This window comes from Carcharhinus amblyrhynchos, chromosome 11 (assembly GCF_965287045.1).
Source record: "Carcharhinus amblyrhynchos chromosome 11, sCarAmb.v2.hapA, whole genome shotgun sequence".
NCBI lineage: Eukaryota > Metazoa > Chordata > Chondrichthyes > Carcharhiniformes > Carcharhinidae > Carcharhinus > Carcharhinus amblyrhynchos.
This window is the reverse complement of record NC_137334.1, coordinates 37931040-37950191: the sequence shown is the minus strand read 5'-3', so window position 1 is coordinate 37950191 and position 19152 is coordinate 37931040. Positions and strand designations below refer to the sequence as shown.

General features: G+C 41.2%; 1 protein-coding gene across 6 annotated transcripts in view; it reads right to left on the bottom strand.

The window, feature by feature from the left end:
• pde1a (phosphodiesterase 1A, calmodulin-dependent) overlaps positions 1-19152 on the bottom strand; it is a 555040-nt gene that overhangs the window by 419364 nt on the left and 116524 nt on the right. For all 6 annotated transcript variants that reach the window (XM_080198871.1, XM_080198872.1, XM_080198877.1 and 3 more), the window contains exon 2: positions 18799-18952. In XM_080198871.1, the coding sequence (XP_080054997.1) occupies positions 18799-18952 (154 nt within the window). The remainder of the gene's footprint in view (positions 1-18798; positions 18953-19152) is intronic.

Here is a 19152-nt window from a genome sequence, read left to right as displayed (position 1 = left end):
TCCTCTGTTTCTTTCCCTTTTTATTTACCTTTCTCTACCAGAATTAACAATGAATTAAATATTCAAACTTAGACTCCCTGATGTATACGCTGCACTACTCATTAAGAAAGTTTCATTTTATTTAAGGAGTCACACCTACAGGTGTTGTGCTGAAATGAATTCTAATCATCACAAACTTCCATGCAATAGTTAATTGAAAGTCTATGGGCAAGTGTAAATAGCTGTTGACTGAAAGATCCAATGCCAATGTAGTAATTATCTGAAGTACAAGCGTTTGTCCCGTTAAGGACAAAGTCTAACATGCTGAGCAAAGACTGATGGGGTGAAATTTCTTGCAACACTTTCCAAAGATGTGCGGGTTAGGTGGATTGGCCATGCTAAATCGCCCCTGACAGAAGGATTAGCTAGGGTAAATGTATGGGGTTATGGGGATAAGGCCTGGGTGGGATTGTGATCGGTGCAGACTCGATGGGCTGATTGGCCTTCTGCACTGTAGGATTCTATGAATCTACAGATTGATGTTTCCCAGAGGGGAGGCAGCAAAAGAAGACATTATCTGTGTGATGTACATCTCCTCCTCATTGATATTACTGAGGAATGTTGCACAGACCATGCAGATAGTGTTCTTAATGCTGGCTGCCCCTAAGGAATTGACATAGTCTGTGTAGCTCTGTTACAAACGCTACAAAATTTCTTGCTCTGCATTGGTTGAGTTCACATTTGCAGAATATTTATGCTGCAGCAAACATTTTGGGGTGAAATTTCCTCTAGGGGTATAATCGTGCACCCGTCTTGTCAACGTCAATTTCCATGAACGGTAAGCTTTGTCTGTACAGCGCGCATGAAACAATACTGTTGACTCTATACTAATACATGTGACAATAATAATAAATCAAGTCAAAGCAATTCATAAGTATGGAACTCACATCTTCTTTAGGTACCAAAATTAATTTCCAAACTATCTAACCGTTATTCATGCACATTAGGTACAGCTAATCCCAGAACATCTGACTGTGATTTAATTTACAATTTTTAAGATGTCTCTTACTGAAACCATGAAAGTGCATTTAAAGAGGCCAGCATTTCACTGGGCAGCTGTGGCTCCAGGCACTGGCTAGAAAGTCAATGGCAACCCTGTCTCCGCCAGTCATGAAAACCTCAATGGCATTTTACATTTATCAGACAATTAATTATTTGTAGTTAGAGCTTCTGTCTCTTTAAGGAGAAGGTTCCTCCCCCAAGAGATGCCAGTCAGTCAGAGGGTTGGCAGTTCTTCAATTTGGGCAATGCCACACTGAGTAGTGGCCACTGCTAGGACTGCAGCAGTTCCAGACCAATGATGGAGGAGAGCTGTCGTGTAGATGTGTGGTCAAGGACACCAGGGCCAATCAGGCAGACCCAGGTGAAGGAGGTGACTGGCCAATTGTGAAGGCAGATGAGTGGCCTTCCAGCTGAGATGGAGGGTCGGACGGTATGGGGGGATTGGTGGAAGGGAGGGAGGCTCTGATCAGCAGTGACTCTCCCAGAGCCCACAGGGACACAAGGTGGTGGGCCCAACCACCTATCACAGTAAGTTTCCCTTATTTGGCCAGTTAAGGGCCTTCATTGGCCTAAGCAGCAAGGCAATGAGCGTGTAACCGGCCCTCTTCCCACTTGATTTTTTTTTACTAACCGTACCCCGGCTACCTCGCATGCTTTCCTGGAACCCTATCAAATCTTAAAATACAGTTCTAATTTCAATAAAGGTAAACATTTTTAAAAATCACATCAAAACACCTGCAATCCAGAATTTATTATGGCTGTTTTGAACCAGTGCAACTATAGGTAATTCCTGTGTGTGGCTCTTTTACATTGGGGTGGAACCATTATGAGTTGAAAAGCAGCAGATCAATAGACAGGTGTAAAAGATAAAGGACATTTAGGCATGACATATTTATGAGCGTAACACACTTTTGTTAAGTTTGGTCTTCGAAGCTGAATATTTACTTTAGCTCCAATTACATACACTTGTCAGTGTAAATAGAAGCTTTCTTGCCACATGATCACAGAATTGTTATGGTGCAGAAGGATGCCATTCGGCCCATCATGTCTGTACCAGCTCTCCAAACGGCATGCGTCTCAGTGCTGTTCCCCTGCCTTTTCTCTGTACCCCTGCAAATTACTTAAAAAGAAACAATCACCTAATGCCCTCTCAAATGCCTGAATTGAACCTGTCTCCATCACACTTCCAAGCAGAGCATTTCTAGTCAATGTGTGAAAAAGATTTTTCTCACATCACGTTTGATTTGATTTTTATTTGATTTAGTTAGAGCATTTGAACAATCTGCAAATCTACATTTACTTTGTTATAGTTTTCTCACTTGACGTCTAAAATGCCATTGACATAAGTTCTGTGAATAAAGTTTTAATATTTTTTAAACTATTATAAACATAATCACCACATTATTTCTCTAATCAGCAAATGCCCCAACCTATAGTTCTCCTAATAACAGGGGGAGTTACTGTTTATTTGTCATCATTTTGGTCATTTTTTCTAAATATCATGCTGCCTTCTAGGGAATAACAGTAACAGTACAGAGCAATTTTTTGTAAAGGTCATTGAAAAAAAACTCAAAAATTGCTCACTTACCCACAGGAAGTAAATCAGGCAACCTTATATGCAACAGCAGGATTAAAGTAAGTTCCCCCTCTTTCAAAACGCTAATTTGGAATAACAAGCTCAATGCTTATAACAAAACCAAGAAAGTGATTATCTGCCATGCGTGCATAATTTCAAATGAATAAATGCTCACAACATGTAGCTACTGAAAACTGTCGACGGCAATTACAACTTTCATTGCTTCGTTGTGGAAATCAAGAATGTTATCACTTTGTGTGCTTAGTGAGAAAGGATTAAGAAGTTAAATAGATTTTATTATATTTCCACGTAAAGTCGCTAACCTTCCTTAATTGCTGAAAAACATTAAGTAGCTGGAAGAATACTAGGGCCAGAATTTTATGTTGAATGCGTGGGCAGGAATCTCTTGAAATTGCCTGAGAAGATGTCAGACATGTGTCTCAATGTCATCACGCTTCACACGCAACATTATGATTGGCAGACAAACTTGGGAGACAGAAGCCCACCCGCCAAAAATTAACTGGGCAATCAAGCCCATTAAGGAGTCAATTGTCAGTGATGTTAATGTGCCCTGTCCACTTTTACGACTGGCAGATGGGCCAATTGGCCAGGCTGCCTTCATGTTTTAGTTACAAACTCCATCCATGGTGGGATAAAAATGTCCAAAATTAAACAAAAGAAGATATCTAAGAGATGAGGTATGATGTGCTGACAGGTGCTTGAGTTTGCAGCATTGATACCATTTGCAGCATTTTATTGAGCTCATTTCATTTTTACAGAGCTGCAACTCCCAAAGGCAGCGTCAAAGCAGCTGTCAGCCATCAAGGAGCCACGCTCACCTGCACCTTCGCTCTCCTTTGCACCATTGTCCACTCGTCCACTCCCCCCACCCCAAAGGAGTAGTGTGTAATGCACACTATAAACAAACAGCCAGTTTATTCTCCCCATAAGGAATGGGATGACCCAATAACCATCAATAATGCCAGTTGGGGGACTTTGAGAAGGAGTGGTTCAGCTTCAAAGAACAAAGAGAACTAAGATCAACCAAATGCTACAATGACCACATCCAAAATGGTTTCCTATTTAATCAAGGTTTACCCAGTGCAACAGAACCTACAACTCCCCCACAGTTAAAAGACAAGATCTGGAAGAATGATAAAGCTGCTAAACTACCTGAACCTGTAAATGCAAGAGACCTAAGGGCTGGGAGAAGAGACAGCATAAGTAATGTAAATAAACTGGATAAGCATGATTCCATTGTAAATAGGTTGATAAAGATTTGGATGGCGATGTAGTACAAGGATCTGACATAGAAAGAGTTAATGTAAGGCAGAGTACACTATCAACCACACTGCCACGTAAAGGAACACAGGCATTGTGTCTAGAGGGATATTCTGTACTGGATAAAGACATGTGTAGAGGCAAGCACGGGACAGTTCACAGCTTAGACCTTCTATTGCATATATATATATACACATAGTTATGAGTAGTTAATAAACACTCGCTGTTAAACTATAGAAGACTCAGAACCTCTTCATGAGGGCCACTGAATTATGTAGTGGCCCTAGCATCTTAGGATGCTAGGCTGCGGCAAAAAAAAACTCTTTTCTTGTTACAGCAGACGTTAGCGTTGGGAAGAATAGTGAGGTCTTCAAGGGGGGCTATTACTGATGAAGCCACAATCCCTGGTTCTGCCACAAGCTGAACACGTGCTCTTTGAAGTCAGTCTTCAGTCAACAACAGTTGAAATTTTAATGATTTTTAAAATTTTCAAACAGTTAGGATATTTCTGTTATAATCGTTTAAATAATTTATAACAGTTTTTAGAAGTTTTCTGGGGTGCGTCCCATGGAGACTAACACCACGTGGTTCCTGTGGCCACCTCACTGCTTTCCTTCCCCTACACTGCTGCTTGGAACATAGGAATTAGAACCAGAAGCTGGCAGCTTAGGTGGTGCTTAGTCCCACCAATGTTGGGAATAGGGGAAAAAGGAGCCAGGGAACTGGGGTACTATAGAAATTAAAAACAATTTTATCCATAATTAGCAATATAATTATTATATTTAATTTGTAGATGGAGAATAAGCATTTGGAGCGCTGCCAACTTAATTTATGCCAGTGATTATCAGCCCTAACCTTTGGCATGGAAGGTTCTGTGCAGTTGAAGGCAAACAGGCTTTGGACTAATAGTCCCTGCTGCTTTCAGAATAGGCATGGTGGAACCATTAGTGAGTTCCTCCACAGCCTATTCTGGCATGCCTCAAATTCCAAATTTTAGCCAAAGTGAGATTGTCAGGAGCTGTAGTGTCATCGTGTCCCTCAATCATGGTGATTTGCTAAGCAGTCACCACTCCTTGGACTGAGGCCAGCACTCTTAAAAAATGTTATTGAAATTATGAGATAATTTCCAAAAGCTGTTAATCAAATTTTGTCCAATCTCCTGGCCATCTAGATTGAAGAACCTAGCAACAACCTGATCACATCTACCTTTGTGTTAAATGCAGCCTGTAAGAAGTTCTGACTGTAAATGTAACTTTCCACATGGAAAATGGTGCTTCTGATGAAATAGTGAGAATATTAATCTACTCTTTTTGGTCACTTCACTTTTTATAGATAAAATTGCAACCTATCAGCTGATTCCATCACTCCCACAGAAACAAATTTAATTGATTTTAATTCAATTCCATTTCCACCCACCGCACCCCCCAACCCCCACTCCAACCCTTGTTTCTTGAACCAGATTGACAGCATCAAATTATGTTCAACAAACAGGTCTGGGCATCTTATCCCTGATCACAGTAGGAAACTAGTATCTATTAGTAATAGCGGAGGACTTGACAGTTCTCCATGTAATACTGGCCAATGTTTGAACCAGGCTAACAGATGTCTTACTTTACACTGTAGATTTATTCTATTTTGCAATGTGCCACACAGAACTCCTGTGTACCTACAGTTGCTTCTCTGGTGAAGCCGCATACAGCTGAAATTATTCAGAAAAAGCTTGTCCTGCTGTGCCGATTCTAAAACTCAAACTGTGAAATTAATGAGATACTTAAGCAGTTTGCACAATTAGCATTTTTCTTCTCTTGTCTTAACATTTATTACCAAAATTATATAATTTTATACTTAGAAGTTACAATTTAAAACAGCTTCGCCACTTACCCAGGGCAAGAAATGTTGAAATTGTGTTGGTTATATAACATGTCTGTTAAATAAGTCTTTTATAGTTTCCTGTATGTTAACGATAAGTCTTTATTAAGTACTTTTAAACATACACGTACATACAAGAAAGGGTACAGGCATGGAACTATCTCCATCCTAGGTCTTTACACATCTCTAGCCATCACCACACTGACTCTAGGTCTACCTCATATGCTTTCTTACATTACTGTGTGGACAGTACAGTAGTCAGTCCTGTTTTAACCCTATATGTGCCAGACCCCTTCTACTACACCTCTCCTCAATTCTTTATCCCATAGGTATAGAGTTACTTTAGTTACTTCAAGACTTGTGTTGTTGTAAATTCATGTACATTTATCTTATTGTTACAATCTTAATGCCATTTCAACATTAATGCTATTACAGCATTGGTATTAACATTCTCAGAACCCCTTCTCCCCATTTCAAGTTCCTGAAGTTAGAGATTCAGATAGTATGGAGGCCTTAATGCTTCCACATTCCATTGGATTGACATTTGGGTATGCTTTCATTCTTTTCTCCCATTGTTTTATGCTAAATCTCGACTCGGTTGGTTCGGATGCTGTGAAAATCTATAGTTGCTGTGACTCTTGATTAAGTCCTTTGGATGGTATATGTCTCCATGATGCTGCTTTTTCTTTTCCATCTGGAGGCGAAGGAAGAGCGGTGAGAGGAAGGTTGAGTGGCATGCTAAACTCTGCTTTTTGTTGCCAATGCTGAGAAACTGCTACCCAGTTGCAGAATCCCTTATGGTTGTGGCACACTGGCTGCAAGTTACAGAATGTGCACAGTGGTCAATCATCATTGTAGCTGGAGGGAGAAGCTTCTCAGAATGATCATTCTCAAGAACCACGCCTACTGGAGGTGCCATGGTAACCTCATGGGTGGTAGGTTGGTCTGACCATTGTAGCCTTTCTAGGCCCTGGAATGACATTGAATCAAACCTCCTTCGCAAAAAGAGGAGGGGTTACTGGTGAAATCTGAGTCTGAATATTCTTCAGTGTTTGAGCACTCAGGGCCGTACTGTTCTGGCTGGCTAACAACAGTGGTAGTCTTCAAATCCTCTGCTGTCTGGAGGAGATCCAGGACCATGCAGGCATCTCTTTTCAGGAGAGAGAAATGTTGGTCACTGTTGATGGATGTCAGTTCAAATATTTGTTTTCTGTTGTTCCAGGATCATGATGATGACTAGAGGTTAGACTCTCCCTATGCATTAAGTGAAATGTATTTCATTCAAAGCCAAGTGCTGAAACTCCATTGCCTCATCTGCCACGGAATCAGAGCAGACAAGGGGCAGATGATGGAAATATCCATTGTCCTTGAGCAGGCCTTTCCAGTCTCAGGTTGAGCAAGGCTGTAAAATCCCACCCAAGGTCTTTGAACCATGGTTCCTCACTGACAGGACTGTCATGCTGACATCTGACCCTCATTTAAAATTTGTTGGATAAAAATTTAGTAAGGGTATCAGTACTCCAAAGTTAAGAACCATAATCTTTGAAGCATGGTTAAGCATCTTCTGGGTTGTCCATCTCGACCTCCTAGATTACCTTTGTGCTGTCTGAGCAGTGCTGGGGTTTTTAACTTGCACAATTTGCCAATATCTCCCTGTCTGTTACGTTATTCTGTCATTATGCATGGCACTCACATCTCATTGTGATGCCTGTTTCTCCATTTATTCACTTCTTTAATTTGGAACTTTCTCACATAATTGCTTTATCTCTACATCTCTCTGTTGTAAAACTGCCAACTTTCCTGAACTAAAGATATCTGCTTTAACCTCCACCTGTTCTTGTCCTTTACCATTCATCTATCTGGGCAAACATTATTTCTGATAAGGACGCTGACATTCAGTTATCTTCACTCTTTGATTTCTCCTCCTCCTGTATCGACCTGTGGTTTTTGGGTATTGTTACCACACAGTCGCAAAACAAAATATGTTTTAACAGTTCAGTTTTCTAATTTTCCACTGGCTTTTCAACCACTGTAAGCATCAATCTCACCTGTGATCCAGCTATATCATTACCCAGGATAAACCATGCCACTGAAAAGATAATTTCATTATTATTCCTACCACCACCTTTCACTGGACTCTCCAACCTTTCCTTACATAATGGAACACTACTCTTTTCACCATTAATTCCACGTCATCACCTTTTCTGGCAATACATTTTCCAAACTACATATCTCCTCACCTTTCACTATTAAAGATTGACTTGATCCTATATCTTTCAAGATCTTTATTTCCTTCCCTACTCCTCCTTATACAAATGAGTAATTCTTACCCACAGAAACAAAATCTTTAAAACGATCTAGAACTTGTTGATCAACCAACCTCTGAACAAGCTGTACATTCTTTTGCACATCTTCCACTTCAACCATTATTTCATTTGCCAATTAAACAAACCCCACTAGCTTATCCCATTTTACCACATCTGTCTTCCCAGTACTTTTCTTAAGCCACCAACTCTGCAACTTTGTGTCCAACTTCACTACAATGAAAACATCTGAAGTGTCTGTTCTCTTTCCCACCCTCACGTGTTTTTTTTAACCTAAAGTAAACTATCCTTACCATCTCCAATGAGACCTCCTTTGTCTTGACCACCTGAGATTTCTCCTTTCTGCAGTTTCTATCCCTCACAGATCGAAATTGAGGTTGAAAACCAAACTGTGATTTGTGACCTAACTCAAAATCATCTGTTATTTCTGCTACCAATCTTGGCAGGTTGCTCTGCCATGTGAATTTTCACTACTTCTGGAAATGAATTTTTAAACTCCTTCAAAATAATTGTTTCCCTAAAAGCCACATACGTCTCATCTATTTTCAATGCCCTTAACCACCTGTTAAAGATATTTTGTTTGATTCTTTCAAATTCTATACACATCTGACCTGATTTCTTCTTTAGATTTTTAAAACTCTGTCTGTAGGCTTCTGGTATTAGTTCATATGCACTTAAAATGGCTTAAATTTAAATGAAAAAGGTTTCTACATCCCTCTTTGTCAAACTTTGGTAGTGCTTAACTATGTCAAGCATATCCCCACCACACTTTTGACTAAGATTTGACTAAGATGATTCCTCACTTACCTCATCATTTTTCTCAACTTTCACTTTTGCCTACATCAGTTTATGTTGGCATTCTCTTTTCGGTCCTAGTTTCCGTAGCTCAAAAGCTCTCTCTTTTCCCCTTTCCTCTCTCTCTCTCTCTCTCTCTCTCTCTAGAGTCTACAGAAGGATCTAGATAGGCTGGGCGAATGGGCCAGGAAATGGCAAATGGAATTTAACGTTGGCAAGTGCGAGGTGGTCCACTTTGGTAGGAATAATGGTAGGAAGGATTATCACTTACGTGGAGAAAAACTGCAGCAGGCGACGGTGCAGAGGGACCTCGGGGTCCTTGTGCATGAGTCGCAAAAACCCAGCTTGCAGGTGCAGCAGGTGGTCAGGAAGGCGAATGGGATGCTGGCCTTCATAGCGAGGGGGATTGAATATAAAAGTAGGGAGGTCTTGCTGCGGCTGTATAGGGCATTGGTGAGGCCGCAGCTGGAGTACTGTGTGCAGTTTTGGGCGCTGTACTTACGCAAGGATATTTTGGCCTTGGAGGGAGTGCAGAGGAGGTTTACTAGGCTGATGCCGGAGTTGAGGGGGTTGAGCTATGAGGAGAGGCTGAATAAACTAGGCTTGTACTCGTTAGAGTTTAGAAGAATGAGGGGAGATCTCATTGAGACGTATAAGATGATGAATGGGATGGATAGGATAGAGGTGGAGAGACTCTTCCTGCTCAGAAAGGATAATAGGACTAGGGGGCACAGCCTCAAGATAAAGGGGGGGGGGGGCGGTTTAGAACGGAGTTGAGGAGGAACTTCTTCACTCAAAGGGTGGTGAATCTCTGGAATTCTCTGCCCATTGAAGTGGTGGAGGCTACCTCGCTAAATATTTTTAAGACGCAGGTTGATGGGTTTTTGATAAGAGAGGGGATTAAGGGTTACGGGGAGAGGGCGGGAATGTGGAACTGAGCCACGACAGATCAGCCATGATCTTATTGAATGGCGGGGCAGGCTCGAAGGGCTAGATGGCCTAGTCCTGCTCCTATTTCTTACGTTCTTATATTCCTTTAGCTCTGCCAGGACTACTCTCTTTCCCTTTCTATTGTTTCTAATTGTAACTCAAGCTGTCTAATTTCTTTTTCTTGTGCAACTGTTTCAATTATTTTACTTGTTGCACCTGTTTCATTCGTAATTGAATTCCAGACAGTTCCAATGATTCAAACTGTGCTTCTAGCAAATTTAAATGCCAAACTATCACTAAAATTATCTTGTTCTTCCTCACCCTTTCAAACAAAGTCAACTTCAGCTTATTTGCTTTGTTTTAACCATCTTTTGCAAACCACTCCAAGTGACCCCCCCTCCACACCCAGGAAATCTTCAGCTACAGAAACAACCATTTTTCTACAAGGCACTCCATTTGAAACTAACTGCACCACCTGAAAAAAAACACCAGTTCCTCAAACTCATTGTCTTTGCATTCAATAAAGCTAAAACAAACAGGGAATTATAGTTTTAATCCCAGCAAGAGTCCCCAATATTTGTTAGGAAATTGGATAAGAAACCCCAAGATATATTACAAAGCCAGACTAGACCCCAACGATTAGTTTATTTTGACATTAATGTGAGGATAGGATGTTTTGCTCCAAGTGTGATTCCACTGACAAATCAGGGAGCTTTTATCAAAACAAACTTTATTTAATAACACAGTTTAACTATTACAAATAATTTAACTTAATCTTTAACAGTTGAGCAATACTCAAAATGAAAAGAAACTATATCAGTTCAAATCAAGCAACATTTTTCATTGACTTAAAACGTACTTTAAACATAGTTAGCAAAACCCAGGCCTACTTGTTTTAACCTATGTTAATAGTTTTGGAAATTTGATAAAACTTTTGGAGAGAGAGAAAGAGAAAGAGTCTCTTCTTTCTAACAGCTCCAGATAGCAAGTGTTCTTTATTTCAAAATTAAAAGATTTTTTCAACAAGTCTATTTCCTCACATTTCCAGTATCACACGATTCTCTCTGTGTACCCAATTCACCTTATTACTTTAATTTTTAAAAATCCCATTAAGCCTTCTGCTAAATAAACACTTACATAGCTAAAATGAGTAATTTTCCTGCATTCGCAGCATCTTCTGCATTCCTCCCAGACAAACCAACTGCTTGTAACAAAACATTGTCACTTAAAGCAAATCCCTCTTAAACATAAAATATGTTAATAGCACAGTATCATCACACAACATTCAGGAAGCTTGGCAGCATTCAGGACAAGGCAGCCATTTGATCAGTACCCCATTCACCACTGTAAACATTCACTCCTCCTATCACTGAGGCACTGTAGCAGCAGTATGTACTGTCTACAGGATGTACTTTAGCAACTGATCCAAGGTCCTTTGATAACATCTTCTAAACCTGCAATCTATACCATTGAGAAAAACAAGGGTAGTAGAGGCAATGGAACACCACCATCTGCAAATTTCCCTCCAACTTACACAATTCTAACTTAGAAATATATCATTCCATTACTAGTGTAGGGTCAAAATCCTGGATGTCCCTGCCTAACAGAATTGTGCATGGATCCATTCCATACAAATTACTTCAACAAAGCAACTCATCACCATTTTCATACAGAAATTAGGAATGAGTTCTAAACGTTTGCCTTTCCTATGACACTGATATCACATGAGTGAATGAAGAAAAAATAAAACTACTGAGGGTGATTTTCCACAGGGATTGTCCAAGTGTTTCTGCGTCCAAAGTGAGTGGAAAGTTCACCTAACGAAGGAACAGCGTTCTGAAAGCTTGTGGCATTTACTATCAAATAAACTTGTTGGACTTTAACCTGGCGTTGTGAGATTTCTTACTGTGTTTACCCCAGTCCAACGTAAGCCTCTCCACATCATGGTCTCCTCGCATGGCAGAAGGCCCACCTACTGCAGCTAAAATAACAGCAATAGTGGGTAAAAGTCTTTCATTGGTTATTTAAGTATCTCAATTAGTCTCTGGGCAATTCAGTCATTCCCATCTTTCCTGCTATTAGTGAAACGTTCTGTCAGTGGGAAAGCAATAAGCACTCCACTCTAGCTTCTCAGCCTTTTTACAGGCCTCACCCAGCCTCACAGTCTGTTCCCAAAGGGCTAGTAAAATCCAAAAATTTGGGCCAGATTGTCTAATCTTGTCCACAGCAGGGATTCGTCAGTCCCACCGCAGTAAGTGGAGATTTGACTGAGCTCCAAATTCTCTGTTTTTGCTGGCAGCAGTGGGGCTGGGGGTGAACTGCTAAAGAATTCCAGCCTGTGAGTCAGGATAAAATTCAGTTACAAATGTCAAAGTCCAGATTGCACTGCATTGTTTTCAGCTCACCAATTTTTAAACTAATAATTAAATCATGAGGGCGGCACAGTGGTTAGCACTGCTGCCTCACAGCACCAGGGACCCAGGTTCAATTCCAGCCTCAGGTCAATGTTCCGCCCACAATCCAAATATGGGCAGGTTAGATTGATTGGCCATGCCAAGTTGTCCTGGGGAGTAGGAGGATAAATATGTGGGGTTATGGGAATAGGACAGGACCTAGATGGAATTGTTGTCAGTGCAGGCTCGATGGGCAAATGACTTCCTTTTGCACTGTAGATTCTATGATAGCATTTGAAATCAATTTATATATTTTAATGATCAAATTTGAGCATGGTAAAATCATAATGGCTATGGATCTATCACAAATCTAGCAGTGCAATTTGTTGGCTTTAATTCATCTTCTTTTGCAAGAAGTCTGCCATATTGTACCAAGCCTGTCTCAGAACAGTCTGAGGTGTACAATCATATTGATTAAGCTCATGATTTCAGAATGACATGATGTTGGTAAAATTCATTGTAACTAAAAAAAGAGATGATCCAATGGCAAAATGATGACAATATGAGGCTTTGAAGTACGTAATTCCCAAAACCATATATTCATTGCTGGGCTGTTGAATATGGAGAGAAAAGGGTGTTCTCTTATTTTCTCGGAAGAGAAACTTCACAAAGAGCTGCATCAACATTTTCTTTGAACACAGATAAATCCTGCAGTTACAATCTTGTTCTGCTGCAATCTTGCATTGCCTACAGTCAGCAGTTTTGTCTACATCAGTCATTTCTTTTTAGCATCTCTAAGGTCTTTCCACATCTATTTTGACAACTTCTTCAACGTTAGCCAAGCAACATCGTCTTTTCAGGGCATATGTGTTAGGTGCAGGGATTTCTGCTGAATATTTTACAACTTTATTGCCAGACAGTCCTACCTAATGTTATCTGATTTTGCTGCTAACTGCTTCCAGTCGGCATTCACACTGGTCATTGCTAGTGGGAGCACAGTTGGACTCATAGATGGAAGGGGCTGATTTCGCTAATGATCGTCAACTGTCTTGTCATTGTGTGTGATTGATATATCACTTCTGACTGTTAAAGAAAATTCAAGGCACTATGTTCAAGGCAATAGAGAATGTAGATGGTGGGGGCGGAGAGAGCAGGGTAATGGATGTGGATGGTGGAGAGGGGGAGCAGAATAGTTGATGTGGACGGTGGGGGTGGGAAGCAGGGTAGTTGGTGAGAATGGGTGAGGGGGAGCAGGGTAGTTGGTATGAATGGGTGAGGGGGAGCCGGGTAGTTGGTATGAATGGGTGAGGGGGAGCTGGGTAGTTGGTGTGGATGGGGGAGGGGAGCAGGGTAGTTGGTGTGGATGGGGGAGGGAGAGCAGGGTAGTTGGTGTGGATGGGTTAGTGGAGGGGAGACTTGCTGGCAGCTGCACAATCAAGAGGAATCACCTCCAAGCCCACATGTAAACCAGCAGAATATATCTGGTGGGATTAGGCCCTAAGCTGGCCCTTAACTGCCTACTTAGTTAATTGGCCAAATGGGAGAAAGACTGGTTTCTATCTTCCCTGCCCTTGAGGGGACAGAGTTAGGAAAGTGACAGCTGTCCACCCTGAGCCTTTCCACTGATTAATGATTTTACCTTGCTCCTTACAGATGCATTAAATTCCACCCACTAGCTTCAATCCCGACTACAAACTGTTATATTTCTAGCTAGCTTTCTCACAGACTAATTTTTCCCTCTTTTTTAAGCTCTTTTAAGATTTTTAAGTCAATCTTTGTTGTTTGCTTTTTAAATTTTCAGTCTATTAATGTTTGTGGAATTGTTCTTTCCATTTCATACTATTTTTAGCGAAAGGACTGCTTCAGTATCCAAGGAGCAGCAAATGGTGTTGAACATTGTGTAATCATCAGCAAGCATCCCCACTTCTGACCTTATGATGGATGGGAGATCAGTGATGAAGCAGCTGAAGTTGGTTGGACTGAAGACAATTCCCTGAAGAACTCCTACAGTGATGTATTAGGACTGAGATGATTGACCTTCTAAACCATAACCACCTTTCTTTGAGCTACCTCAACTACACTTCCTCACACTCTGATACCTGTAAGGGCTCCACTGCATTTTCCCAGTTTCTCCTTCTCCATCACATCAGTTCAAATGATGTTATCTTCCACAATGGTCCTTCCAACATTCTCTTTCTTTTTTCTTAACCGTGGATCCCAATCTCCACTATGGTTGACAGAATTCTCAGACGTGTCCAACCCATTTCTCAAACTTCTGCTTGCAATCCTCCCCCTCCCTCACCCCAAGAACTGTGATAAGGTTCGCCTTGTCTTCACTTCTCACCCCACCAACCTCTATATTAACAGGATCTTTCTCCACCACCTCTGTCATCTCCAGTGTGCTGCTGCCACAAAACATATATTCCTCTCTCCTACTCCATCAGCATTCTGATGGGAACATTGCTTCCACAACACCTTAGTTTACTCCTCCTTCATCCCCGACACCTCACCCCCCTCCCCTTCTGACAGCACCTTCCGTGCAATCATTATCTACCCATGATCCTTCTACTGGAAGAAGTGCTTGGAGCCTTGGCCTCTTTTTTCCTTAAAAGAGGCCAAGGCTCCAAGCACTTCTTCCAGTAGAAGCAGCAATACGTACTTCTTTCAATTTAGTACACTGTACTGAACACTCGCAATGCAGTGTCCTCTATAGTAGGGAACTCAAACACAGCCTAGCTGACCCTACTACAGAAAACCTTCACTCAGACTGCAAGCATGATTGTGACCTTCTATTTAATTTTACTTCACAATCTTGCCCTCCTGCTCACACTTTTATCCTTAGTCTGCTGTAGTGGTCTAGTGAACCTCAATGCAAGCTTGAGGAACAGGAAGTACTTCATCTTGTAATTCGGTATTTTACAGCTTTAGACTTAGCTGTTGAATTCAACAGCTTCGGACCATGAACTCTGACCTCCATTTTGAGTTGTTGATTTTTTTTTGCCAAGTCTCAGTCTGTAACTTGTTTCACACTTTTGCCTTCAGAGAGAGATGCCCACTGTCCTGCCATTAACATTCATTCTGGACCATTACTTTGTTTCTCTACCCATCCAAGATTTTGCTTTTAGTTCTTCCACCCCTCCTTCTTCCAACAGCATAAAACCATCTAATTTCTATCTCCCTCTGAACTGGAGGCATATTTAACACATTCAACTAAAAATATTAAATCAGTTTCTCTTTCTACAGATGCTGCCAGCCCTGTGAATATTTCCAGAATTTCCTGTTTTTATTTCAAAAATAATAATGGACATCATATTCAAAACTAATTTTAATTTGTTACAGTGTAATCTAATGCAAATAGGAATTTTAATAATTAGATTACAAATTACCAATACACTTGTACATTAAAAACCACATATTGTGAAAATGTGTAATGATCTAGCCAAATTGTTACAATAAATATGGATTGGGCTACACAAGAAACAGGCATTCAATAAAAAAGTATAATCCAGAGATATCTATCATCTTCCCATGACAAATGTGGCAAGTGCAAATTAGACTCAAAATTATAAAGTGCAATTGAGAAACATCATCAGAACAACACAGTGAAAAGACCTTTGGGGGCAGTCTCATTCTAACAAGTAATGAACTTAATGATAATTTGGTGCAAATTCAATACCAAACCTAACACTGTATAACAATTACAGCAGGTGTGACAGCATCTGTAAAGGAGAGAAAGGAGCTGACGTTTCAAGTCCAGATGACTCTTTGTCAAAGCTTTGACAAAGAGTCATCTGGACTCCAAATGTCAGCTCCTATTTCTTCTGAAGGTGCTGCCAGTCCTGCTGAGATTTTCCAGCATTTTCTCTTCAAGTTTCAAATTCCAGCATCCACAGTAATTTGCTTTTATACTGTATAACAATGAACTTTGTATACTAACAAGAATGTGATCAGTTAATTGTCAGTTGCTTTCTACGTGACTCATGAAATTTGGTCAAAGAGGAACAGTTTGTCATGTCCATCACTGCAGAAGGTAAGCTCAGTTCTATTCATTTCAATCTGCATTAAAGTTTTTATTCCACCATAAAAATCTCATTATTGTCAACAGTCTGACTTGGCAAGTATCACAGTTGAAGCTCAAACTAGAAAAGACCCGAGATATTTGGTAAGAGAAAACAAAGGCGGCGTACAATAGTGGAACAGTTTGTACAAACTGACCTTTTATTAAAGTAACAAAACAATGGGATTTGTTGCCAGCAATGTTGAGATTGTGCTCAGATAGAAAACTGGGAAGAAGGATAGAGATGTTAAGTACAGAGGTTTGAGTTATTTTGCAATATGACCCAAAGTGCAATTATTGTTTCGCTGGATGGAATGTTATGCTCCCCTGTCAATGAGTTTAAAGGCGGAGGAAGTGGTCAATTAATAGCCACTTAAATGCCTTATCCTGCTCTCCATCCGAAGAGTCGACGGGGTACATGTTCCCACCAATATTGGCTGCCCCACAACCACTTAATGTTTGACAGAGCTACAACTGGCTGAGGGTGAGAGTTTGTCCCAATTTGGGAAGGAAGACCCACCTTAGACAGCTGTCAGCCAGATTGGCCAGCAGCTCTGTGGTCCCAACAGCAATCTATTTTACCTGCAAAAGGAAACAGCCCACACCAAGAAGGTAATCCAACAGCTTTAGCACAGGCTGGTATCAGGCAAGGTGGGGCTCCTCCTCTGGAGGAACACTGTGCAATCAAAGGCAAAATCATTGTCCTTTTATCCCCCCACCACTAGCCCCTCAAGCCTGGTACACAAATCCCTTCACTCCCCTCACTGGGGTATGCCAATAAGGTCTGGTCAATTCCCTAGACTTACCATCATTCCAGCCTCCACTAACTCCACATCTTTGGGAACTAACTCTACAGCAACGCGGTGGCAGAATGGTTAGCACTGCTGCTTCACAGCACCAGGCATCCAGGTTCAATTCTAGCCTCAGGTGACTGTGTGGAGTTTGGACATTCTCCCTTTGACTATGTGGATTTCCTCCAAGTGTCTGGATTTCTTCCAAAGTTACGCAGGCTGAGGTAGATTAACCAAATTATATTGCCACTTGGTGTTAGGGAAATGAGTAGTGTGAACACTTTGGGTTATGGGGATAGGGCCTGGGTGGGACTGTTGTCGGTGTAGGCTCAACGGGCTGAATGGCCTCCTTCTACACTGTAGGGATTCTGTGCTGCTGGAACTACAGAGCTGTTGGCCAATCTGATTGGTTACCAGCTGTCTAAGGTGGGACTTCCTTCCCAAATTGGGACAAAGTCTCACGTTCAGCCAATTAAAGCTCCGACAAACAGTTAGTGGCTGTGGGATAGCCAGTATCAGTGTGAATATGTTCCCTGTTGACTCTTCAGATGGAGGGCAGGAAACCCTCCAAATTCTGTTCTTCATGCCTATCATTTAAAAGCTGCTTGGCTTCAGAGGGTTGTAACTTCCCCCCAAACTCCACCTGAAGGTTTCCAGATAAAGTCTGCATGGCAACTGCTTGGAAAATGCAATTGCCCTACACCTGGAACCATCTGAAAATTGTGAATTAAATCACAAACTTCAGATTGTTCTGACTTTGTTACATCAATAGTTACCCAGAAACAATTAGAAAAATTAAAACTACCTCTAGCTTCTAGATATCTATTGTACAAATTCACTCTGGTATCTCCTTGGGACTTGGCTCTGTTGCATAAACCCACAAAGGACTCCCTCCACTCCTCAACTACTCCCTGCCACAGGATTTCCCAGCTCCTCCATAGGTTTCTCACCTACAAGTGACTCCTTGTTATCCCATAGGACCCACCCACCATCCACATGAAGCCCTACCCAACATGATTCCTCCCCCACACCCCCGAAAAGCCAATTCCCTTCAAAAGCTCAACCTGCTCCCAATCCCATCCCCTCAAGACTCCATCTGATCCGATCCAACACCCTCCAGAGATTGGCCCAACTCAACCCCCACCAGGCACAAGGCCCAACCCAACAATACCTGCAAAAACCCCTCACCCACCCCCAGATCTACTCATTGTACACTTACCTTGTCAAAAACCTTTAAGGCTGGCTTGACTTTAAACTTAACTGATCTACAGCAGTTAGTACCATAATAAAGGAGCGCATCTTACTTTCCTTTGACTCCGCAGCTATTAATGCTAGATCCCAGAGATGAGCTGCATAGTCCAGACCTCGCTCAAACTGATCTGAAAGGTCAGGCAAGATAGAATCACCTGGATTTCAAGGTAAGGATTTGCGAGTAAAGAGCATTCTGACTCAACTGCCACACCATCAGAAGTTACAGTCCATATCTTTCAGTAACTTAAAAAATGCAACTCTGTTTTATTAACACATGCTTCATATTACAATATAAAAACAATGCAGAAAGCTCTGGAAAATACAACATTTGGGAAGAGGAAAGGCCAAGACATAAATTTGAGAGCAGGGAACACATCCAAAATTCTATAGCCTGTCTTTTCTCTTCAGATATGATTTGTTGTGCATTTCCAGAGTTTCCTTTCTCAGATTTACAGTATTTTCTGTTCAGTTTTATTGCTGCCTTTCTAACCTGACTGTTGGTTTTCCGGGGTCATCAGCGCCAAACGCAGTGCCAAAATCAAGAGAAGATTTGCTGTCCACGTTGCTGTCCTCATCCAGCTGTCCATCTGGATTCTCTTTGTTCAGATTATAGTGGGCAGGGTGTACAGCGTGGGAATCAGAACCTACAATAGGAAAACAGGATGAAAACTTTAAAGCAGAAAGCACAGCAAAATAAGTTTTACGATTTACTTTGTATCTGCTACAGATCATAGTTATTTACTTCTTTCTTTGAAATCAAACACAATGAATTGCTTATCTCTGTCATGCTACTATTATGTCAAGGTCTCCCTCTTACACATGGGCTGAAATCTTGAATTGTGTC